Source organism: Amborella trichopoda, chromosome 9 (genome assembly GCF_054954075.1).
Source record: "Amborella trichopoda isolate Santa Cruz 75 chromosome 9, AtrichopodaSantaCruz75HAP2 v2.0, whole genome shotgun sequence".
Lineage (NCBI taxonomy): Eukaryota > Viridiplantae > Streptophyta > Magnoliopsida > Amborellales > Amborellaceae > Amborella > Amborella trichopoda.
In genome coordinates, this window is record NC_142344.1 from 54853336 (window position 1) to 54878601 (window position 25266).

At 35.0% G+C, this 25266-nt stretch overlaps 2 protein-coding genes across 3 annotated transcripts; one reads left to right on the forward strand and one right to left on the reverse strand.

Moving 5' to 3' along the window:
• Positions 1 to 379: 379 nt before the first annotated feature.
• LOC18447819 (cytochrome P450 704C1) lies at positions 380 to 4406 on the reverse strand. Of its 2 annotated transcripts, XM_088846001.1 has the most exons (7): positions 3953 to 4406; positions 3517 to 3619; positions 3132 to 3347; positions 2758 to 3039; positions 2266 to 2625; positions 1567 to 1767; positions 380 to 807 (listed from the first exon to the last, which is right to left on the reverse strand). In XM_088846001.1, the coding sequence occupies exons 3-7, from the start codon at positions 3141 to 3143 to the stop codon at positions 622 to 624; spliced, it is 1041 nt and encodes a 346-aa protein (XP_088702127.1). In that variant the 5' UTR covers positions 3144 to 3347; positions 3517 to 3619; positions 3953 to 4406; the 3' UTR covers positions 380 to 621. The 2 variants fall into 2 exon arrangements, with proteins under 2 accessions (XP_088702127.1, XP_006857967.1); XM_006857905.4 differs by lacking the exon at positions 3517 to 3619.
• A 12022-nt stretch (positions 4407 to 16428) lies between these two features.
• On the forward strand, positions 16429 to 24750 carry LOC18447818 (cucumisin). Its single transcript, XM_006857904.3, has 10 exons — positions 16429 to 16544; positions 17452 to 17537; positions 17667 to 17764; positions 17842 to 17985; positions 20654 to 20756; positions 21356 to 21872; positions 22338 to 22657; positions 23401 to 23512; positions 23701 to 23914; positions 24026 to 24750. The coding sequence occupies exons 1-10, from the start codon at positions 16443 to 16445 to the stop codon at positions 24631 to 24633; spliced, it is 2304 nt and encodes a 767-aa protein (XP_006857966.3). The 5' UTR covers positions 16429 to 16442; the 3' UTR covers positions 24634 to 24750.
• The last annotated feature ends 516 nt before the right edge of the window (positions 24751 to 25266 follow it).

The following is a 25266-nucleotide window of genomic DNA, read 5'->3' on the forward strand; positions in this document are numbered from 1 at the left end:
AACGCTAGACCCATTGCTTTTCGTACACGAAGGTCACAATTACTCATAGCCATTGAATTTGAAATTAGACGGTTAAATGTGCTATTGACCTGTTAAAAAAAGTTTCTTCTTAAACTTTGCGACACTCTCTTAGCTGCATGATTTCAGATCTAAAGCTCGGAGTGGTTGTCACCTTCTTGAACAAAAAGTACTGCATAAGATACACGATCAAGTTACAAAAGGTAAAACAATTGTTGGGAAAGATCAATGACAGATAAGATTTCCACAATTTGAAAAAGCTTGGGGCATGTCATGTTTACTCACTATGTGTTATCCCTTCTAAAAATAATGGCAGTTATGAATATTGGAAACCCATCATCATGGGAATTAACCAGTGATATCACAGCAATGAGCGTTGTAATTTATTTCAGAGGACCTTCAATCGATTATATGCACCCAGCTGAAGTTTGGAGTACAGAATACTCTCAAGGAAAGGCTATACAGGGGGTGCTGTGAAGGAGACGAAGGAGAACCACATCATCCCAATCGTTGGACGCATTGCACGTCCAAGCTCCATTGTTATTCAAACATATCGACAATTCCACTTATCATTGGAAGCCTAGAGCTCACAAACTAAGATGATCAAATATTTTGAGAAAATGCATAGACATGAAGGCCATGATCAATATGCAGGGTCAACATGGTATGGTAGTGGGCTTCCTGCTCTTCATCCCTCAGTTTAAATTTGAAGAAGCGAATCAAGACTGCAGCCATAACCTTCATCTGAAGGTATGCGAAATCCTTTCCAAGACATATACGGGGCCCACCCTGCAACCCCCACCAAAATCCATAAGCAAACATGAGCAAATGATACCGCATAATGGAAATCCATACTAAATCTGTTAAAAGTAAGTTGAAATGGCGAGCCACCCACCCTGGAACCCCCACCAAAATGCAAACGAAAACATTAGCAAATGATATCGCACAGTGGAAATCAATACTAAATCTGTTAGATGTAATTTGAAAATCGCGAGCAATTCGAAATGATCTAAGTTGGCTCAGGATTGGGACCAGCGAAGACTGCAGTTAGAAAAAAAAAGAGGAACAGCAGGAGTCTCCCAAGTTTCTCATATAATATCAATTTTTTATACTTAAAAATGCCCTGGTTGATTAGAATTCACTCGAGCCAGACTCCGGGTTAAGCAACTCTGAGTTAGACAGGGGAGGCTTGCTCAGACCCCCGGCAAGACAGAACCCAAGTCCAAGTTTTCAACACCTGCTAGTGAGATAGTTTCAGTGCAAATTTGTCAGGAGAAAATATCACTCATCCATTCAGAGTTCCTTAGAGCTAGCGTGTAATTTTTATGGATTAGATTCCAAGGGAATGATGTTTTGAGAGGAGTAACCAAGACGCATGAATCACCCCCATGCTTTCACATGGTTCCAAAGTCATTTATTGATTTTCCAGAACAGCTATGCAGTCATTGACCATATTTATATTTGAAAAAACAGTTGGACTGGTGGTTGCTAGCTAACTACTTGAATCTCAATTTGCCAAAGAAAAGAAGCAGAAAGGAAGTTGCATACTTGAAATGCAGGGAATTCAAAAGGTGTCTTGGGCTGGAAAACTCCATTTTGTATCCATCGCTCAGGTCGAAAATGATAAGCATCGTCACCCCAAATGGAAGTCATCCTACCCATGGCATAAGATAGATAGTTCACCATGTCTCCTTTCCTCACTTTGCTGCCGTCTGGGAGAACATCATCGCCAAAAGCAACCTTGGCATTCTGTCATAATCGAAATTAGACATGCAATATTAAATTAGAAAGAGAGAGATGAAAAACTTATTCAGGCAGTTTGTGCTGTCATGTTCCAATTAGGCATACCACTTACCGTTTATGTCAATTGTCAAGGCCATCATCGATGTTTTAACTTCTCATTGTAACCATCAAGAATGTTTGAGTTGGTATTTTGAGTAGTTTCAAATTGAATTTGGAAGTGGGGGCAGCTAATCAGATTAACAAAGCAAAGAAATTCCGGAAAAGAGTTATTCATGCAAAAAAACATGGCAAACACAGTGCGTCTCAAACAAAAGACATGTCAGTAAATGCATATCAAGATTGCCCTATAAGAATGTCTTAAAAGTCCAAACATTGACCATTTGCATATGAGGATCCCTAGAAGCAAGCTAATCTTTACCAAAAAGGGGAGTCTTTGGATCAAATTTTCAACTCACAAGCCAATTCAAGATAACAAAATGCATAATCAGAGAGTGAGAAGTTTACAACAGGTACAGCTGGGTATAATCTGAGAGTCTCAGCGAGCGCAGCATGAAGGAATTGAAGTCTCCCTAGTGCACCCTCTGTTAACGCATCAGCAAAGCCAGACATAGTGACTCCCTCTACATTCCCTTCATTCTTGGTGCATACTGATTCTCTTACTTCTTGGGCTATCTTCTCCTGTATATGGGGGTGCTTGCAAAGCAAGTAGAAGAACCAAGAGAGAGTTCCAGCTGTTGTGTCTCTCCCAGCAATCAAGAAATTCAAGATTATGTCTCTAAGATATTTGTCACTCATCTTCTCGTGGTATTTCTCGCTTTCCACCAAGAATCGAGAAAGAATGTCCTCTTTCCTATGCTTCTCAAGCTGCCAATCAAATGACTACTTGAGTTAATACAAATTTGCAAAAACGATATCAGGAGAACATTAGGATTATCTTAGTTTTGTTAGACAAGAAAACTTGCTTTTGAGGTTCAATAGGATGCCTGATATACTTACGGAGTCATGTTCTTTGGATACTTGTTCCCTTTTCTGCTGAATAATCTTGTACACAAAATCATCAATGAATTTTATGTTCTTTCTGAGCATGGCTTCAGGACCTAAACTCAAGAACCTCTCTAATTTCCAAAGGGGATTGGTAAAGCGACGCAAAAGTTGGGCGCTCAATTCTCCGAAGGCCTTGGCAAATTTGTTCTCCTCCTCGCACCCAAGAAGGGTATTCAACTCCAAGCCAAAACCCACCTTAAATAACGAATCCATAGTGGCTTTCATTAACAGATCCTGCAAAAGACCCCAAAACTAAGCCCAATCGAAGTAGAGTGAAAATGAATTTGGAAGAGAAAAGAATGAAGAACGTAATTCATAAGGCTTACTTGGATGTCCATTATGAGATGTGATTTTGCAGCCTCGGAGATTTTGCCTGCTAACTTAACAGCATTTTTGCAGAAGACCTTGCAGCTGAATTCCCTAAGCACTTTAGTGGAGAACTCATAGGAGGCGAGCTTCCTTTGAGTCTTCCACCTCTCTCCATCGACTGCAAAAATCCCATCACCAAAGAGATCCTTCAATACCTCGTGCTGATATTTGCCCTGCAAAATTGGCAGTCATGCTTCAATTCAATGTTTGGAAAATTGACACCTGTGTTGGAGAAGCATTTCTTGGCCAAAAAATTCTGCAATTGTCCTCCATTCGTTTTCATAATTTAAAAATTTTCTTATTAGAAACCCCACCGATAACCCCCCTCCAACTCGAACTCACCTGAGTCAGACCAGAAGCAATCGGGCTCGGCTACATGGTTAGTCAGGGTCCGATTTCCACTATTCAAACACTATTTTAGTCTCTCGCTCTCTCTCTCCAAGTGCTGCAGGGCAGTAGTTTATAAATAGAACCAAACTCTCATGACCAAAATAATTCAAAGTTGAAACAGGGTACAGAGAGAATCAACAACTCTCATGACCAAAACAATTCAACGTTGAAACAGTGCACAGAGAAAACCAGCTACGACCAGAATAAATGAAACCAGGAACAAAAGAAGAAAACAATCTCTCTCTCTCTCTCTCTCCACCAGTAGATGGCAGCAATACACAGGGGACGAACTTTTTTCATGACTCAAATGATGGAAATAAAAGAAAATCTCTCTCTGTCTCATGGAAATAAGAAAAACCCATCTCTCTCTAGATTAGTTATTGCCCACCTTGCCATAATTTGCAAAGTTTGTTTTGAGAATGTGCTGTAGATTGGCAGGGTTGACCGTGTAAAGCTCTCCACGAGCTGGGCTAAGCAGCCTGTAAGTGGTGTGCTTTTGGGCATGCCCAAGATGAAAATGGTGGAGCGTGCTGAAATTGATGAGCTGATGGACCACTGTGCCTACAACAGGGGGATATGCCCCATATCTCCACACTCGTCTCTCTAAAATTACACATATAAACACTGTAATTATTACAGAAGCAATGAGCAAAATTGAAGCTTCAACTGGAGTCATGGAAACAGAGCGTTGATAGTCTTTGGAGACCTTCCAACTTCCAAATCTCTCTCGCTCTCTCGCTAAGACATTTGTCACCTCTCTGAGTCATTCAGCCCGTGGGAAGAGCATCATCCACGATGAACATTGTCCGCACACTTCACTCACAGTCGTCACACCCACTTTCTCTCTCTACATTAAATTGAGATATTTTATGTAAATATGTACCAACATCCCGTCCTTCATTTTTATTATCATGGGTTTCAGTAGACTTAAATATATACCTAACATCCCGTACTTCATTTTTATTGTCATGGGTTTCAGTAGACTTAAATATGTACCTAACATCGCGTACTTCATTTTTATTATCATGGGTTTCAGTAGACTTTCTCGCACCTAAAATTAAAGAAATGTATAGGTGGGCTCACTGGGTGGTTTTATACGGTGTAAAGAGAGCAAATATATAAAAAAAAAATTAGAAAAAATAATGTATATATCCTTATATTTAAGGTTATTATATAATTATTTTTAAATTTTTGTTATTACATTTATATCCATTTTTTCAACTTCATAACAATTTAAAAAAAAAAAATAACGAACCTGCCCATTTTCGATTTTTCCAAATGTAAAACTTTATAGTATTTTTATGAAATTGATTGGGGGTGTTTAGAGAGAGGGCAGGTAGAGAAAGGGAGGATAAAGGCATTTTAATCTTAAGATTATTGACTTTTTTCCTATGGGTAAAAAAAAATAGTATTAGGTTTAGCTTGGGATACTAAAAGTATTTAGTGTAGGATGTTTAAAAAGTTAATTTTGAAGGAGTTTATAATTAGAGAAAATTATTTAGAGCCAAGGCTCTAAACAATCAAATTAGAGCCCACCTCAAATATTTCACAAGAAGAGGTTGGTTTGATGCTCAAATATCTTTAAATTGATCATCCCGACATCAAGATACATGGACATGAGAAAAAAATGGATTTCGAGTTTGAAAATAGTGCATATTGTAACATATTTTTGGACCGTCAATTTTCAAGATTTCATAGATCTGCTCGAAACTATTTGTGAAGCTTTAAATTTTATAATTAAATATAAAAATATATTTTAAGGCTATCAAAAAGATTTCAAGTATTTAAATCACATTTCTCGATACTATTTGAAGATACGTTTTACTATGATTGTTTAGAGCCTCGGCTCTATACAAACCGCACCATTTATAATTTTCCAAAAAAATAATCTCTCTCTCAAAGTGTAGTTTAGAGAGAGATTGGGATTTTCTTTCTTTAAATTTAATTTTTTTTAAATTCAATTTTCAATGATTTTCTTTAGGAGCACTACCCCTTTTTGAATTATTTCTTTTTTACGTAGTTTTAACGAAATTCTATTCTTCGCAAGTTGTTGAAAATATTACGAAAAAATAATATTAATTAAAACAATGTATAATATCATATCAATAATTGTTTAATAAAAAGAAAAACTTTATATAGAGTCGAAACTTTATATAGAGTCGAGGCTCTAACTACTCAAATTAGAGCCCATATCAAAAATTTCACTAGAAGAGGTAGTTTTGATGCCCAAATATCCTCAAATTGATCATCTGAACATCAAGAAGCATGAACGAGATAAAAAAAGGGATTTCAAGTTTTGGAAATTGGACATATTATAACGCATTTTTGTACCGTCAATTTTCTATATTTTCAAATTTTTATAGATCCGCTCTATCTACACTATTTTTGAAGCTTTCAATTTTTTAATTAAAGATGAAAATATATTTTAAGGCTATCATAAATAAAGATATTGAAATTATATTTCTCGATACTATTTGAAGGTGCTCTTTACTTTGATTGTTTAAAGCCTCGGCTCTATACAAACCATACCATTTTTTAAATTATTCAATTGTGATGATAAATTCAATGATCTTTCATGTCAATATTTCCTTTTACATTTATTTTAATTATAATTTTTATATTTAAAATTTTTTATGACTATTTGAACATTACATTAGTTTTGGGATGACAATATTATATTTTTAACAAAAAATATGTGATTAAGTATGTATAAGATTTAATTCTTTTTCTTAGAATATACTTGAGTCATTTTTATTTTCTAATTATAAATTTTATCCCATCTCATGTAGCTTTCTCTCACTACTTTTCATATGCCCTTCGTCTCTCTTGATTCCTCTATTTAAAATAGCATTAAAGACATTTTGGTCTCCCTCTAATCTTATGTTTTCCCAAACTGAATATCTTAATTATTTTTTTCATAGTTTTAACGAATTTTTAATAATCTCAAGTTGTTGCAAATATTATATTAAATTAATATTTTATATCACATCTATAAAATAAAATTATTCAATTTTGAGGATAAATTCAATGATCTCTAACACCATGTTTTATTTAAAATATTTTTTAATGATAAATATATTTCAGTGATTAATATTAAGAGAAAATATTTTCGTAACCCTTATTTTTGGCTTCTATTTCTCAAGAAAATCAAGAATTTAAAATATTTCTTGCGGCGTAAAGTCTCTATCTTTTCTATCTTCCTATCCCCTAGATCCCTTTGACCATACATTATTGACTTAAACATTTTGTAAAATGAATCCATCTCTATCTCTCTCAAAACTCCGTATCTCTCTCCACTTTGTCTCTCTCTCTTTGAAAACTCCATCTCTCACCTCTCTCATACTCTTTTTCTCTCAAAAGTCTCCAACTCACAATTTGGTCGCCTTTAAATTCGGATCTCCAGCTCGAGCCGTCCATATTCCTCTCTCTCCTTTTGTCTCTTTAGTTTCAGGTAGAAAGAAAGAGAAGCATTTTATCTCCTTTGTTTCTCTCTCTAGAGAGAGAGGTGGGCGCTAGAGAGAGAATGTCTTAGCAGAGCTGCTTGCAGTGCGGCAACAATGCCCACAACTCGCAAACTTGCTTGTAGGATACCATCAATAGAAATTGCATTGTTGTGGTATTTGGGGTGAGATTAACAAAGGGATTCAATTCCAATAATACTTCCCTTGTAAATAATTTGATGAGGAAGATGATCAGTTGCAATAATCTCTCCCAATATAGCACCCCAAAACGAGATCTCTTTCTCGCTCTTCACGTTCCTCAATTTCGCTTTTTTGATAAACGTTTTTTTTTATTTTTATGAGAAACGCACTTCCCGCAGTCTCTCTTGTATTGCTCCTTGTGTTCGTTGATTCTTAGTTTGAAAGTTGTTGATTTTCAGTTATATTTTGTATTTACTCAATCAGCCTTTCTTGTATTTGCTGATTTCTAGTTTGAAAGTTGTTGATTTTCAATTATATTTCGTATTTACTCAGTTTTAGCTAGATTTGGGTTTTTGGATTCACTTTAGTAAATTTTTTTTTCAATAAAGTTCTCTTTGAAGAGGTCTCAATTGAGTTTGAGTTTTTTGACTATTGATCTTTGTTCATTTGAAACTCTTTCCATTTCTTGGGAAAAAAAAATAGATGCGGAGTTTTGAGAGAGGAGAGAGAAGTGTTTTGGCCATAAATACTTATTTTTACATTTTTTTTTTTTTATGGTTTCTAAAATACCCCCATCACAAATTGATTTTTTCAAAATATAAAATTTTCACTACTTTTTTAATCTCATTGAGACGTTCCTTTCTTAATTTTACTATAAACCTTTTTTCCTATTTTTGAGTTTTTTATATTTATTTAGTTTTTTAACACTTTTTAGCTTGGTTAGAACTCGACCAAACTAAATAAAAAAATGTGAAATTTGACCCCAATATTTAGGTTTGTATTTCATAATTTTTTATTATTCAGGATCAATGATTGGACCATTGCTATTTACTCCCCAAAATCTAATGTTGAAGACATGTTTTGATTCAAAAATAAAATTAATATTTTGATGACGTTTTCTCATCAAAATCTCATGATTCTTCCACCCCAAAATTCCAATCCTTGTTTCTTTCAATCTCGATCGATTCTTAACGGAACTTGAAATTTGTCAAAAATTAGTTGTTTTGAGACCCTGTATCAAGCCCCTATATTAATTTGTCGTATTAAAAATCAAAATAAGGAGATTGATTTTTCAAATTTCATGTGCGGTTCCAACCCAGAATAAAAAATCTTCAATTTCCCTCCCATTTCTTTTACTGAATCTGTCTGAAATTGTTGCTATCACATTGATCTGCAAAGGACCAAATAAATCTTTTTGAATTTCGAATCTGAACCAAAATCTCAAATTTATATTTTTCTTTTTCCATTTTTTCACTTTTTCCTTTCCAAAATGTTTTTTGTTTTGTTTTGTTTTTTTTCCATTTTGATTTTAATATATGCTTCTAATGGTATGGATCAAGTTTTTAATTTCGAGTACTTGGTTTAATGTCATTTTTTCCTTTTTGTTATTGTTTATCTTATTTTTATTTTTTATTTTTTTTTTGCTTTTATAATAATTGGTGCAGTTAGCACAAGTGACTCACTTAATCGACTCGGTTGACTCTGAAAATGATAGATACCCTATTTGGGAAGCCTAGTTGAATTTTTAAGCACTGGTTTACATAAGGATGAAGTTTCTATAATGCCTAGCCTTTATAAAAACAAAGTAAAGCCTCACCTCGAATCCTCGTCCAATAAACATTTTGGCTATCAGAAATCTTCATGATGGCTTTAAAATCAATTTCAATCCTGACTATGATATTTGAAGCTCAAAAAATTATATTGATATGTAAACACTTATTTTTAGAGCAAAATGGACCCTCTAGATAACTTGTCGCAATACACACTATTTTTAAAGCTTGAAATCTTAATTTTCTTTCACAATCCAAAATGATCGTTTTGAAGATTTTCCAACTCCATAATTGTCATTTTTGGTGAGTATTGAGATGTGACTTTACTTATTTTGATAAGTTGCAGCCCCACGAAATTACATTCCATTAGTTAACTATTTTCCATTAGTTATATAAAAAGAGGGAACATTGTGTGGTTTGCCATGCCCCCAAAAGAGAGGCGTGGCCACGTGGAGGGGAGGCCCTAGGGCTAAGAATTTATTCTGTCCCGATTCGAAAATCTGGAATTCTCACTTTATCCGGATTTAATTCGAAATTAAGATTTAAATCTGCATCGTAATTCGGGTTGAATCTGAGTATACGTGGATCCAATCCGAATCTAACCTAATTTTTTTTTAAAGTAATGTACATTATTTTATATATGAGATTATATACAATGAGATCATTTATCTTTTATATAGAGAGGTCACAATTACTTACAACCGTCCAATGTGAAATCTGATAGTTTGGGTGTGTCATAAAATTCGAAAAAATTTATTTTAAACTTTGAAGTTAGTCAATGACATAAATACAACCACCTAATTTCACATCTAATGGTCAAGATTAATTATGACTACGTTGTACCAAAAGTAAATGGTCTCATTATATATTTTTCCTTTATATATGCATGAGTAATGATCCTAGGCGACCTTCCCACACCTATGTGTGTAGGACATCAAATTATCACTATTAAATTTGATACAAATCTCTAAAAAAATCAATTTTCATATCCATGTGATAACTTTTTTAGAGATATATGCCAACTTTAATGGTGATCCTTTGGGTCATTCACACATGGGTGTGGGAGCGTCTTATAGGATCATTAATATATATATATATATATATATATATATATATATATATGTTAACTTTTATAATTATATTTTAACTTTTGGTGCAGTTGGCATACAAATGCATCCGTAGCTGTAGAGATAAGGTGCACCTTCAAATTTTATCATGGTATATAATTTTGATGTAAAATGTTCTTAGGATTATCTCAAAATCTATTTCTATATTTAATTATAAAATTTTAAATTTCAAAAATGATTAAAATCAAGTAGATATATAAACATATGAAAATATTGAAAATAGACGATGTAGATAATATGTTGTAAACATTTTATTTTTCATGGTCATACATCTCGATGTCGAGATGATCAATCAAAGGGTGTTTCAACATTAAAACTACATTTTCTGACGGATATTTGAGGTGCATTCGTATTTTTACATTATAAGGTTGCATCCTTATATAAATTTTTTCCTTTAACTTTATAATATACAAAATTGGAATTGATTCGGATCTAGATCCCATCTTTCATTTTTGGATTTGGATCTGAATATTCTAGATCCAATCGGAACCGGGATCCAAATTTGGATTTGAATTAACTTTTCGGATCTGTATCTGGGTTTGGATTTGGGTGGATTTGGACGCGATCCAAAAAATTCTCGGCGGCCCACCCCACCTAAAAAATTGAAATGCAAATTTGAAATGGCAAAAGAATAAGATACAAGTTTGAAAAGATATAAATGTAAAATGTAAAATGTAAAATAAATAAAAAAAAGAATTAAAGTGTTAGGGAACCGATTCACGAGTGAACCAGTTTGAACCGGCTGGTTCTATCACGAAACTGGCAAGAACCGGCCATGTTGTAGGGGGAACTAGTTGGTTCTCAATATTTTATCTAGACCAATTCGACACGATTCTCAATCCCGATCTCCTCGTTCTGATCCAGATTGACGTTTATGGTTGACCACATGCACCTACCCATAACTTTTGGGGTGCCAAATTTTTTGTTGATAAAACACTACTTCATGAAGACTATAAAAAGTAAACCGTGTTGAGAGTGTCCTATCCCAAACTTCAATTCGCAAATGTCGCTAATTTTCCTCTTTTAGTAGATTACAAGTTTTATTTCCCAAAAATCTCATACAATTATAATGCCACCCATGCAAATCACTCATATGTAGAGCATGTGCCCCGTAAAGCGTTAGACCTGACCACATTACGCATCTTCCAAGCACTCACCTACACCACAAGTGTGGCCGTATTGTACAGGGATGGTATAATAATCCTCATTTCAAACTCTACGAGGACATGCCTCTTTTCATCTTAATATATCCAAAAAGCTTATATGCTCTCTCAAGAGCATATTATACATTCATTCTCTTGGCTAAAACCCTAACTAGGAGTTTTTTTTTTTCCAATTTTTGAGGTTTTAAGCTCAATCATCATCGTCATCATCAAATCTTTTTCCCAACTAAGTGGGGTCGTTGTATAAATCATGTTCTGTTATTCTACTCTATAAAGCGTCATACCCTCAGTGATGTCATACGTCTACATATCTTTTCTTATTACTTCCAATCATATCTTTTTCGCCCTATCCCTTGTCTTTTGTGAGCCTTCCACTTGAACTAACTCGCACCAATAAACCTAAATCATACGATTTTTTTTTAAAAAAAGTAAAATCATAAGATGGGACAAAGATTTTCCTTTTTTAGGATGCTCAAATCGAAATGTTAAAACTTGATAATTTGAATCTTTTTTTAAAACGAATCGTATATCATAAGACGATTTATTTTTGACACAAGGAAATTACAATCACCATTAGTCTTTGGATGTTAAATCCGATAGCTTAAAATGTATCACATAGTTCAAGAAATCTATTTTATACTTTGTATCCAATCAATAGCAATACCCCTAAGCACCTCATTTTACATCCAAGGGTCGATAATAATTGTGACTCTTTTATTTCAAAAGTAAATGGTCTTATTAGTATGTTTTTTGGTTTTAAAAATAGGGTGCGGTTTGTATAAAGTTGAGGTTCTAAACAATCAAAGTAAAACATAACTTCAAATAGTGTAGAGAAATGTAGTTTTAATACTGGAAATCTTTGTGACAGCCTTAAAAGATATTTTCATCTTTAATTATAAAATTTAAAGCTTCAAAAAATAGTGTAGATAGAGCAGATCCATGAAAATTTGACAATTTTGAAAAAAAAGGTCAAAAAATACATTACAAGACGCACTATTTTTAGCACTTGAAATCTATTTTTTTCTCATGTCCATGTATCTTGATATTGAGATGATCAATTTGAGGATATTTAGGTATCAGAACAACCTCTTCTAGTGAAATTTTTGAGATGAGCTCAAATTTGATTGTTTAGAGCCTCGGCTCTATATAAATTTTTTCCTTAAAAATAATCATCCATTTATTGTAAAAAGATACAATAAAGTTTTCTATGAAAAATTAATCCATTAAGTCGTTTGCCTGAGGGAGCAAATCTACAGTGAGCTCCCACGGGAGCAAATAGCTATATAACACCCTTCAATGTAAATGGACACGAGATAAAGAGAGAAGGAGACCATGAATTGCAATTGATACTTTTTGATTAATCCGATGAGAGAGAGAGAGGAAAGGGTTTTTTATTTTGGTTTATAGAGAGAGAATCTAGAGAGAGAAAAGAGCTGAAGTTAACCCTACGAGGAAGCTCGAAGGATAAAGGAGAAACAAGGTTCAAAAAGGAACAAATTACAGCCGGCCCCAATACAAGTAGCAGTATCTCACCATCAAATATATAAAAACTATATATGGAAAAACCCAAGTGCTGTAAATAATCCATTAATCTTCTAAGATTAAGTACTGTAATAACCTTGATTTTTAGTCTAGTGACCTCATAACAACATTTGAAATTCTAATTAGATTTTGAAACCTTAACAAAGTTATTATCATTAGAGTCTTTTCTCAACAATTTGGAGACGGTTTGAAATGTTAAAAAAGAGAGTAAATTGTGCGATAATTTGGGTTTCTTATAATTTCCCAGCACGCCAATTGACAAATGTCCATGGGAGAAATTTCGGGTTTCGTCTATGGATGGTTGTGGGAGCGCTAGGAAATTGTACGCATCCCAACATGTAGTATGTGTACATGGGCAGTGATTTTATGTCACCATTTCATTGAAATCACTCTATATATTATGAGATTGTATACTATGAGATCATGGATATTTGGTACAAGAAGGTCATAATTATTTTTAGTAATTGGATGTTAAATCTAATAGATGAAAGTGTGTCACAATATTTGAAAATTTATTTTAGACTTCATGTCCAAACAATGATACATTCTCGACAATCTGATTTCAAATCTAATGGTCAATTATAATTGTCACATCCTTATATCAAAAGTAAATGGTCTCATTATATACATTTTCATATATTGTAAGGTATGGGGTGTGAAGTTCTTTACTTAAAGAATTTCTTAAATTTCTCCCCGTTTTTCTCCCACCCTCTCTCTATACTCGCATTCCTAAAGTCTTTTTGTTTAAAAATTTCTTTGATTTGTTCTACAATTAAGAAAATTATATCATCTCACCTTAAAAATCTCTTTTTATCTTTCGTCTATATCATGATTTAAAAAGAATAGAAATAAATACAAAAAAGTAGAAATAAAAACAAGCTTTTACATGCTAAGTACGCCTATAAAAAATAAGAAACATTTACTAAATCATATATAATATCTCGATTATTCGACAAAACTAAAAAAGATAAAATATTTTAGAAATTTATGCAGCCATAAGAATAAAAATATTCTTTTATCAATTAAATATAAAAAGAATCACTTTTTCATTTAATCTTTCACGAGCCATATGCTAGTAGTGTTGGATTTAGTTCTATCCAAAATCACTCACATTAGAAAATCTCATATTATATGGGAATGAGATAATTCCCATATTATGTGGGATTGAGATATTTACTGATATTGGAATTGATATCTATAAGTTTCCTAAAGGAAATAGAAATCAAAAGAATTAGGACTCTTGAATATATCTCTTAATTTTTTGAAATATATGTAAGACCTATAAGAAGTTCCCTATTTAGTATGGATTTCTAGCCTTATATATATGAAATGAAAGTGGAGAGAATTTGTATGCCTTATTTGGGTCACCATATGGGAAAGGTGATTTCCTCTAGATAGAGACCTATATGGGAAAGGCGGTTTCCTCTCGAGAGAGGGGGGCAAGGTATCCTGTGCATAAGATATATTGTTTCCTCTTAGAGAGAAGAGAGATTCCTATAGATAGAAACATTGTGATGATGCTTCTTGTAGACTCTTAAAAATTGAGAGGCTTGTTCTTGGAGATTGATAAGCTTGTTTTTTGTAAAGAAACGGTTCCCATAGAGATTTTGGTTGTGTTTTTTTAGTTAGAGAGAAAATCAATTTAATGTTGCTCTGCGTCTCTATCTAGTGTTGTCGGTAATGGTTATCAGAAGTAAAGAGAATGAAGGGACAGTGGTTTAAAAGAGTTTGCTCGACTAGGTTTTGTCGAGGGTCATAGAGGTAACTCTATATTCCAAATTTTTTTTATGTAACTTTCATTGATATATTGGAATTCAGTTTGTCGTGGATGTAGAGCTCTTCTAGGGTGAACCACGTAAATCTTTATATTCTTGTGGTATACGTTTCATAATTTATTTCTCGTACTTTATTTTCAAAAAAAAAAAAAACTCATTGGTTTTACAACTTCCGTGCACAGTAAGTGCTATCAGAGCCCTGGTTTGGGGTTTTCAATATGGATTCCTAACCTTATATGTATGGAATGAAAGTGCAAAACATTTGTGTGCCCTATTTAAGTCATCATATTGGAAATGTGGTTTCCTCTATAGAGAGAGACCATATGGGAAAGGTAGTTTCCTCGAGAGAGAGGGGGCCAAGGCCTCCTGTGTATAAGATAGAAGGTTTACTCTTAGAGAGAAGAGAGCTTTATATGGATAGAAACATTGCGATGGTGCCTATTGTAGACTCTTGTTCCTGGAGATTGAAAGACTTGTTTCTTACAGAGAAACGGTTCCCGTATAAATTTTGGAGCTTTTCTCTTTTAGTTAGAGAGAAAGCCAGTTTGTCGTTGCTCTTGCATCTCTATATTGTGTTGAGGTAATGGTTGCTAGAAGTAAAGAGAATGCAGGGAGAGTGGTTTAAAATGGTTTACTCGACTAGGTTTTGTTGATAGTTATAGAGGTAACTCTATGTTCCAAAATCTTTTATGTAACTTTCATAGTATAGTGGATTTCAGTTTGTCACGTCCGTAGATGTAGGCCCTTCTGGGGTGAACCACGTAAATCTTTGTAATTTTGTGGTATGTATTTCATGATTTATTTCTCGTACTTTATTTGTCAAAAAAAGAAAACAACCTTATATAAGGTTGCAACCTTTTTTAATATAAGGTTGCAACCTTATATAAGCTTTTTCCTTTTCTAAAACATTAAAACAGTAATAATATCTTGATAAGATATGGGTGTCTTAATTATTTTCTCTCTCTATGATGTATATTAACATTGGCAAAAGATTAGATGGTGATAATATCTTGAGTGATTCACATATGGACTAGAAAACTTTATCTAAAATAAGAAATATTCCGTTTATAGGTAGAAATTACAAAGAAGGTCGGTCACCCTGTATTGTTTTAGTTTTTTCAAAATTACCCATCTATCTGAGGATTCCATCATCGGACCGCATTCCATTTTATTTTATTTTTTAGTTTTTTTGTTATTAGGGTAGCGCCCAGACGGTCAGAGGTTCGAATCCTTAGACTGCTTTCTGGTTCATGAGCGCTCTGAGGATCTCATCCTCGGACCACTCTTTATTTCTTATTTTTTGAGAAAAACAGCGGTCCGAAGCCACCACCCTCGAACCACACTGTCTTATTTATTGAGAAAAAACAACGGTCCAAGGATGGAAACCTTGAACCGTTCTCTGGACTAAGCAAACTCAGTCTAGGGTGGTTCAAGGTCCCCATCCTCGGCTTCTCTTTATTTCTTATTTATTGAGATAGACAGTGGTCCGAAGATGGGGACCTCGGACCGCTCAGCATCGGTCCAAGGATACTAACCTCTGATCGCCTTGGGCACTATCCCTAAATCTTGAGGCATTGCCCTACTAACGAAAAAGCTAAAAAAAACAAAGTTAAAATGCAGTCCGAGAGGCAATTTTGCAAAAATTATAAAAACACAGTTAACCGACCTTTTATATAATTTCTACCTATAAACATAGCATTTCATATTTTAGGTAAAATTTTTGGGTCTTTGCATAAATCACTCTAACATCTTCGTAAGATAGGGTCTCCTAGTTTATTTTCTCTCCCTAGAATGTCTATTAACATTGATAAAGTAATAATATCTTCATAAGATAAGGGTGTCTTAGTTTATTCTCTCTCACTCAAGGATATATTTTTGAACGTTTCTCTCTCTAGGATTTTTATTAAAATTGGCCTGCTCAAGGGCGTGATCATCAGCACTAGCATCCAACAAGAGACGGAGCTACCATTGTTTACCTTGTGTTTGTGCTCAGGTGGCCCCCCCCCTTGTAATGTCAGCCTATAAATACATTTGAGTTTGAAGCTTAGAGTCATTGCGTAGCTCTAATCCCTTAAGCATAATGGCAAAAAACCAGTGCCCTCCTCTTCTTAACCCTCTCTTTCTCTCTCTATTTGTGTTGCTAGCCACCCATTGCCATGCAGCACTAACCAAGGAAAGGAAGGTAATAATCACTCATTTTGACACACATTCTCTCTCTCTCATTAAGATGCGCACACGCATGCATACAATTACACGTGTTAATTTTAAACTTGTGGTGAAATCACTCATTTTAACTTTCTCTCCCTATCATACACACACATACATACCTAGATTGTTGCACATGTCGATTTTAATTAGGAAAATTACGTCTGTATCATTTTATTTGGCTATTATTATGTCATGGTAAAAAAATACTCAATATTTATACAAAGGTCCTTATCCCCCTGATTTTTCATTTTTTCCGTATATTTATTTTTATTTTATGATATTTATATAACAGGTAAATGTCAAAAGGGTGCAGTCTGTATAGAGCCTAGGTTCTAAACAATCAAATTAGAGCCTATCTTCAAATAGTATCGAGAAATACGGTTTCAATATGAGAAATCTTTGTAATAGCCTTCAAATGCATTTTCATCTTTATTTATAAAGTTTAAAGCTTAAAAAATAATATAGATTGATATATCTATGAAAACTTGAAAATCTGAAAAATTGACGGTCCAAAAATGTATTAAAATACACTATTTTCAAAACTTGAAATCCATTTTTTTCTCATGTCCATACATCTTGATGTCAAGATGATTAATTTGAGGATATTTGGACGTCAAAACAACATCTTCTAGTGAAAGTCTTGAGGTAGGCTCAAATTTGATTGTTTAGAACCTCGGCTCTATATAAACTTTTTCCACGTCAAAAAACATTGAATGCCAATTTTGTAGGGGGGTGCCATGTTTTAAAAATCTAATTAGCCTGCACTTCTTAGTCTTTCTGATGTCCAAAACATCAGACTCCCTTGAACCTTCAATAAATACAAGCATTTGATATATGAAATCCCTCATTTTAACTTTCTCTCACTCTCTGTCTCTCTCTAGGTGCACGTCGTGTACATGGGAGACCTGAACAACGATGTATCAGCCAAGTCGATGCACCATCTCATGCTACAAGATGTGCTCGGAAGGTTCCCACACAACACCATTCAATTCTTTTCTTTTCCAGAATGTTTCAAATAATGTTGCACATTAAGTTGATCTATATTCATTCATGAAAAGTGAAAGACCCTCAAAATTCGATGGCTGTGGATTCACAGTTCCGATGCCGCGAAAGAGTCCCTCATCTACAGTTATGGCCGAAGCTTCAATGGATTCGCTGCCAGGCTCACCGATGAGGAAGTCCAAACGTTTTCTGGTGAGAAATGTTATCTAACGTTTTGAGAGAGACAGAGAGAGATGCATTATTTGATGTTTATGAACTAAAATTTTCAGAGATGGAGGGAGTGGTTTCTGTTATTCCAAACACCATGTTGCAGCTTCACACCACCAGATCATGGGATTTTATGGGATTAACTATGAATGTGACAACCCCTGCTCCTTACGAAACCGATGTAGTCGTTGGGCTCCTCGACACCGGTACTTTTTTACCACTGCCTATTTTGAAGTTTAAGGGACAAAATATTATTGTGACATCTATATACAAAAAGATAAATAATTTATTTGTAGACAATCCCATATATATATATATATATATATTATGTTATTTATGGATGTAGTTTTAAACCCCTCTAGAAGTTGCACTTCAGGTACTCGTGATTTGGCTATCATTGAACCTAACAAAAATCACTATATTGGCTTGAAAATAATATTTATTTTTTAATTATAAAATTTAAAGCTAAAAACAATGTGCAGATAAAGCAGATTTATAAACGTTTGAAAACCTCGAAAATGAATGTTCCAGATAACGCGTTATAAGATGCACTATTTTTTTGAAATCCGTTTTCATATCCATATGTTGTAAGGTTGAGATATCAATTGGAGAAATTTGTGACAAAGCAACCTTCTTTTCTCCAATATATTGCTTTTTACTTTTACAATATAAAGTTGAAATTTCATATAAATGTTTGCCTTTGTTTAAGTATAGTGAAAAGATTTCTTCCTATATAGGGAGGATATTATGTGTTGTATTTCCTTTTCCTCCCTTGGGTAAAATATATGCTATGGATACTTTTTGTATCTCAAATTTTAAATATTTAATCTTTACAATCCATAGAATTTATCTCGGCGAAAAAAAAAAATTTTGAATTAAGGGAAAATATCTTCACGCTCTCTATTTTTAAGTTTCATATCTCAATATACCCAAAATTTCAAAACATATCTTGAATAATAGAAAACTTAAGTTTTATATCTTCTATCCCCTTAGGCTAATTTTACTCATTTTATTTACTTTTTTTAATCCAAACAATTTGTAAAAGGACACCAATTGCTAAACCTTTCTTTCTCTCTCTTCCCAAAATTCTCTCATTCTCTCTCCCCTATGACTCTCCCCAAATCCTTTCTTTCTCATCACCCCTAACTCTCCCTCTCTTCGTGTCTCTTACTTTCTTTCTTACCCCTACTCTCTCTCCCCGTGTGGGTTTGTTTTCTCCAACCCTTTCTTGGTGTTTCCCAACTTCTTTCTCCCTCAACCCCTCTCTCTAGGTTTCCCAACCTCTCTCTCCTTCTGTTTCCCCACCCTCTCTCTTCCCAAACCTCTTAGAGCTCCATTTGGGAGCAGAACTTCGCACCCCAAACCACATGCACCTCCATTTGCAGAGGATGCAAACCACATATAGCTTTATTTGCATAGGATACAAGCCACAGAGAGCTTCATATGTAGAGGTTCGCACCCCAAATCACACAGTCTCTCTGTCCCGCCATTTGTAGAGGTTCAAAGCACCATTACAGAGGTTAGAAGTGTTCAGGGTTTTCACGTTAGGTGTTTCACGAAGACACGAGAGAATGACAAACACGGAGGGAGGGAGAGAGAGAGAGAGTAGGGTAATACATTAAGAAAGAGAGAGAAAGAGAGAAATTAGGGAGAGTTACATTATAGAGAGAGAAAGAGAAAAATTAGGGAGAGTCACGGTGGAATTGGGAAGAGTCATTGAGTAAGAGGGTAGAGAGAGAAAAAGATAGAGAAATTAGGGATAATCATGGTGGAGTTGGGAAGAGTCATGGTGAGAAAAAGAGAAATTAGGGAGTTACAGTGGAGGGAGAAATTATGGAGAGTAATAGTGGAGTTAGGGAGAATCATGGTGAGAAAGAGGTAAGAATTAAGGAGAGTCACGGTGGAGAGAGAGAAAGATAGAGAAATTAGGATATGAGAGAGAGTGAGATACAAGGAGGGGAGAGAGAAAAAAAGGGGAGAAAAAGGGATAATACGGTGAGAAAGAAGGGGTTAAGAGAATCACAGATGAAAGAGAAAGAGAGAGAAATAAATAGAATATCATGTGAAGGGAGAGAAATGATGGAGTTTACAAATGGTTGTCTTTAAACAAATTGTTTGGATTAAAAAATAAAAAATAAAGTAAGTAAAATTATTCTAAGGGGTTAGAAGATATAAAACTTAATTTTCTATGATTCAAGATATGCTTTGAAATCTTGGATGTATTGAGATATTAAACTTAAAAATAAGGGGTATGAAAATATTTTCCCTTGAATTAAACACTTTATATACTAAAAAAAACTTGTGGCTTAAAATTGAATGGAGACCGTCCAATTTTTTGACGGAGTAGATCCAAAACTTAAGTGTTTTCTAAAATTTTAGACTAAAAAAATTGTTATGTGTTTTGAGTAAGGATGAGATCCTCAGCATAGTACATGTGCTCATAATTAAATCCTAAGGGATTATTCTTGGAACAAGTAACACTCTAGAAAGAAAAGTTATTTCCTGAGGTGGTAAATCAATTTGATGGACCCACGGGTCTAAACTTACGTATTTAATTTGTGGACGTATTTCTACTTTGGTATAAGGGATTAGTCTTTTAATATTATACTTCAGCAAATCCACGTGCCTAAACTCATCCGGGATGGTAAACAATAAGACCCTTTGGTTTAAGGTCACAAAAATCAAAAGCCATTCGATGTGAATCGAAGGGCTGAGATGCATCTCTCAACGAAGTCGCAGAATAGCTTATATAAACTTTGAACATGGCTAAGAGTGTAACTCCAGCAACTCAATTTCATATGTGACAGCTATGAGCGATTGTGAATAAAAAAATAAAAATAAATAAAAATCTTAACAATTATGTTACACTTTCAGGAATATGGCCGGAGTCTTTGAGTTTCAACGATGAAGGAATGGGACCACCTCCCAAATCATGGAAAGGAATATGCCAAACTGCTGATAACTTCACCTGCAACAAGTAAATTTTCAAACTTGGCTTTTGTGACCATTCTCACTGCTCTCTCCTTTTTCTTCTTTCCTTAATACTTTAAGACTAAGGAAATTTATGAACCACCCCTCGCCCAATCTGTTTATGAAGCAATGTTATCAGATTTGCATCACTTTGGTTGAAGTCTTCGGCTTTAGTCCCTCAACTGATGTGAAACGAATCAAACCCCAATATTTCGAGAAATCATCTAGGTTTATCAAATGATGATTCCAAATAGATGCGATAAGACTCGAATGATAATGATCTAGGTTTGTCAAATGTACTGTTGAAATATTCATAATTTTGTTAAAGCTGCCTCTAAAATATTGAACATGTTGGAAGTATAAACCCATAACATTCAAAAGTTTTCAAAATCTAGACATAAATATTTTAAAAATGCCTAATTATACTTGTTTTTGGAAATCTTATTTCTTGTTTTATTTTAAAAAATGTACCCAAAAAGAGCCATATGAAGTGATTATGATAACATTGTACAAAAAGAGCCTCCCAATGACCCCTTGCCTAGCCTTTTTGGAAAATGCCCCTTCCATATTCTCCATTCCTAACCAAGATGATCCATTTCATTTCAGTAAGATCATTGGAGCACGATTCTACAAAAGCGACGGTTACTATGACGAGACAGACTTCAAGTCCCCGAGGGACTCTGTGGGACATGGCACTCACACTGCTTCGACTGCGGCTGGCAGGCCTTACAACGGGGCGAGCTATTTTGGATTGGGCAAAGGTCTTGCAAGGGGCGGTGTCCCTTCAGCAAGAGTTGCAGTTTACAAGGTTTGTTGGGCCGGTGGTCGCTGTGGCCTTGCGGACATACTTGCGGGATTCGATGATGCCATTGCAGATGGGTGTCACATTTTATCTGTCTCTCTTGGTGCAAGTAGCCCAGTTGAGTATATGCAGGATCCCATAGCCATTGGATCGTTCCACGCCATGAAGAATGGCATCTTAACCTCCAATTCTGCAGGCAATTCGGGTCCCTCCCCCTACTCTGTTTCCAACAATGCTCCTTGGTCTCTGACCGTGGCTGCTAGTACGATAGATAGGAAGTTTGTCTCTCAAGTTCAACTTGGCAATGGACAGATCTATGCGGTAAGTCATCATCAGCATCATAATACCATCGCCATCGTTGTCTCTCGCTCTAGTTATAGTCATCTTTATTGATAAAAACGAAGAGAAAAAAAAACCCTTTAACTTTGTCATGACTTAAGGGATTGTCTATAAAGAGACCATTTATCTTTATTACAAGGAGGTCATAATTATTCTCACTCATTAAATATCAAATTGGATGGCTTGGGATGAATCACGAAGTCTGAGAGTATTATGTTGAAACTTTGTGTCTAATCAATGACACTCTTACAACCGCCCATTTTGAAATCTAAAAGAAAAAAATGATTGTGATTTCTTTGTACAAAAGATAAATGGCATCTTTCTAGATAATCCCGCAACTTACTTAGCTTTAAAAAACATATACTTATCTAATCCCACTATGTCTTGCAAATTGTGAAAGTTGTTTATTTTTACATTCTTCTAAGCTTGGAATTTTTATTTGTAAAGGGACATGCAATCAACTCTTTCGCCCTTAATGGCACGTACCCCTTGATCTATGGAGGTGATGCAGCTAACTACTCTGCAGGAGCAACAGATCTCACCTCCAAGTACTGCATTCAAGACACTCTCAACTCCTTCAAAACTGAGGGCAAGATTGTTCTTTGTGACTTCCTATATGATGGTTCGGGGGTGCTTCAAGCCAAAGGCTTGGGGTCCATCATGAGCGACCGTCGATATACGGATTTCGCCTTCTCATATCCGTTGCCTGCCACCCTTCTTCTGCCAGACGAAGGAGAATCTGTGAAAGCCTACATTAGATCAACCAGGTGTGAGATTGGAAGCACCTTCTCTTTTATTTACACAATGTTATAATTTCATGTCTTCCTAAATTTCTTATCCATTTACTGTATGTCAGGACTATTTTTTCAAGTATGATTATTCTTTTCCTCACTTACAAACATGCGAGTAACTTTTAAGTTATAAGAATTCTCTCATGTTGGGTGACTAGTTTTTTATCAATATGAAGACTAGTAAAATGTCTTGCAGGCTTTTTAAAAGTGTGGAACATCAGTGCTAAAAATATCAGCAATCCACTTGTGACTTGAGTCGTTCAGGATCGGGACCAAACATAACCTTTGGAATCACCCTAGTCTCCTGTTTTTTCACATGATAGGATTTTTTCCCATTAAAGATTTCCCCTGTCCAGCTTGGACTTGCCTGAGTCTGATTAGAGGAACTCTGAACCAAGCCTTTGGAAAGTCAAAACCAAAGTCCGACTGTTAAATATAAGAAAATATACCCACACACAACAAAAACAACATAGTTGCACAGTATTGTATCAGAACTCAGATAGCAGACCTTACTAACTACCAAAAACCCTTCTTAATTATGTAAGTTTTAGCTTTCATATATTATGCATCCGACCTGCAAAATATTCTCTTGAGGTCTAAACTGTCTCTATTGGCATCTAACAATTAGATCATCTCATCTCTATTCATGTTTCAGTAAGTGATACTTCAATTTTTTTCTCATTTTTTCACTAATTCTGTGAAAATATGTTTCCACGCAGCACTCCTATCGGAACAATTTTGAAAGGGGAAACATTCCAAGATTCTGTAGCTCCAACTGTAGTTTCCTTCTCTTCAAGGGGACCGAATGCAGTCACACTAGATATTTTAAAGGTACAAATTAAGAATTCATGTTTTCTCAATGTTTTTGAGAGATTGAACTTATTTAACAATATACGGCATTTTTGCCCCTTATGTGAATTTGTGGGCTACTCAACCTATTATTTTTTGTTGAACTTTGCCTTTCATTCTTGAATTCTTTTGTCCTAAGCTCTTTTCTCTTCTTGGTTTAATGTGAATAGCCTGACCTTACTGCTCCTGGTGTCGACATTCTTGCTGCTTGGTCGCCGGTTGCCTCACCTTCTGGCAGCCCTGTTGACAAACGGTCTGTAGATTTCAATATAATTTCTGGTACCTCCATGTCTTGCCCACACGTGAGTGGGGCGGCAGCCTATGTGAAGTCTTACTACCCATCTTGGTCTCCTGCTGCAATCAAATCAGCTTTGATGACTACTGGTAACTGATTGCAATAAAATTCACTCTTTTCCGAATGGTAATGAATAAGATGATAATTTTTGTAATGACTAATTTTCAAATTTGTGACACATTTTCTTGAATTTGGAACAGCCTCATTCATGGACAGTAGAAAGAATGAAGAAGCAGAGTTTGCTTATGGTTCTGGCCACATCGACCCCGTAAGAGCAGTCCACCCTGGGCTTGTCTATGATGCAGGTGTGAACGACTATATCGACTTCTTGTGCAAACAGGGATACAACACTACAACCCTTAGGCTCATAACTGGGGATAACACGAGCTCATGTGCTTCGAGCACCTATGACAAAGCATGGGGCTTAAACTACCCATCCATTGCTCTATCCATTGCCGATGGTCAACCCATCAAGGGTGTCTTCCCAAGAACCGTTACAAACGTTGGCTACGCTAACTCGACTTACCATGCATTCATTACCGCACCTTCGGGCATCAAGATTACTGTGGAGCCCAGTGTTCTTTCTTTCAAATCAGTCAGCGAGAAACAATCCTTCGTGGTTAAGATTGATGGCGGTGCGGTTTCGCAGCTACCCATTCAATCAGGAGCCATTACATGGAATGATGGGGTTCATCAAGTTAGGAGCCCTGTTATTGTTTACACAGTGCTTCCTTCAATGATGATGCCGAACACTGTGATGAAGCCCTTCTCTTTTGATGAATCCTCATTCATCAATGGCCTTCTTTAGGCCATCAATGCTTCATTCGAGGATGAAAGATTAGTGTCTAATAGTAATCTCACCATCATAAACTAATGTCCGTAGATGGTGACACGATTTAAGTGAATAAACTGTAGGATTTCTACTTGTTATTGCTTCAAGATTTATAACACTGGAATTGCTGAGACGTAACAGTCTATCTTTAACAAAACGAAATTTTTCTACTTCACCATTTATTGCACTAAAACAGATTTTTCCATTTCTGAGAGTCTGTACAAAGTCTACTCATAACTAGTATTAACATGAAAGTTTAGATATACATCTGTTGATAGGACAAAATTTACAATAGTGAATTTGAACAAAAGTCACAAAGAGAAAACTTCATCATAACTATGACTTCTTCCAAAGTTGGTCCCGTTGTGCCTTCAACTAGGGAAGCTACAATTATCCTGAAAAATTTTTAGCATAGTTTGATGAATTTGGCTACTTAATAAGTGATCATCATAGTCCTCAAAAATAATCATAGTCGGAAGATGTAAGCATTTTAAAAAAGGGAGGTTCATTAGAAACAATGCGAGCCAAAAAGCATTTATGGATAACAATTTCACTTTCAGAAATGAACAATTAAACATAATCCAAATGATTGAAATGCAAATAAATATT

Excerpts from the sequence above, each read along its gene's own strand:
- LOC18447819 (XM_006857905.4), bottom strand. The coding sequence starts at position 4,240 with ATGACTCCAGTTGAAGCTTCAATTTTGCTCATTGCTTCTGTAATAATT. Across the intron at positions 3,348-3,952 it reads ACTTTGCAAATTATGGCAAG|GGCAAATATCAGCACGAGGT; the intron begins GTGGGCAATAAC and ends CCAATTTTGCAG. Across the intron at positions 1,768-2,265 it reads TATACCCAGCTGTACCTGTT|AATGCCAAGGTTGCTTTTGG; the intron begins GTAAACTTCTCA and ends CGATTATGACAG.
- LOC18447818 (XM_006857904.3), top strand. The coding sequence starts at position 16,443 with ATGGCAAAAAACCAGTGCCCTCCTCTTCTTAACCCTCTCTTTCTCTCT. Across the intron at positions 16,545-17,451 it reads CACTAACCAAGGAAAGGAAG|GTGCACGTCGTGTACATGGG; the intron begins GTAATAATCACT and ends GTCTCTCTCTAG. Across the intron at positions 17,986-20,653 it reads CGTTGGGCTCCTCGACACCG|GAATATGGCCGGAGTCTTTG; the intron begins GTACTTTTTTAC and ends TTACACTTTCAG.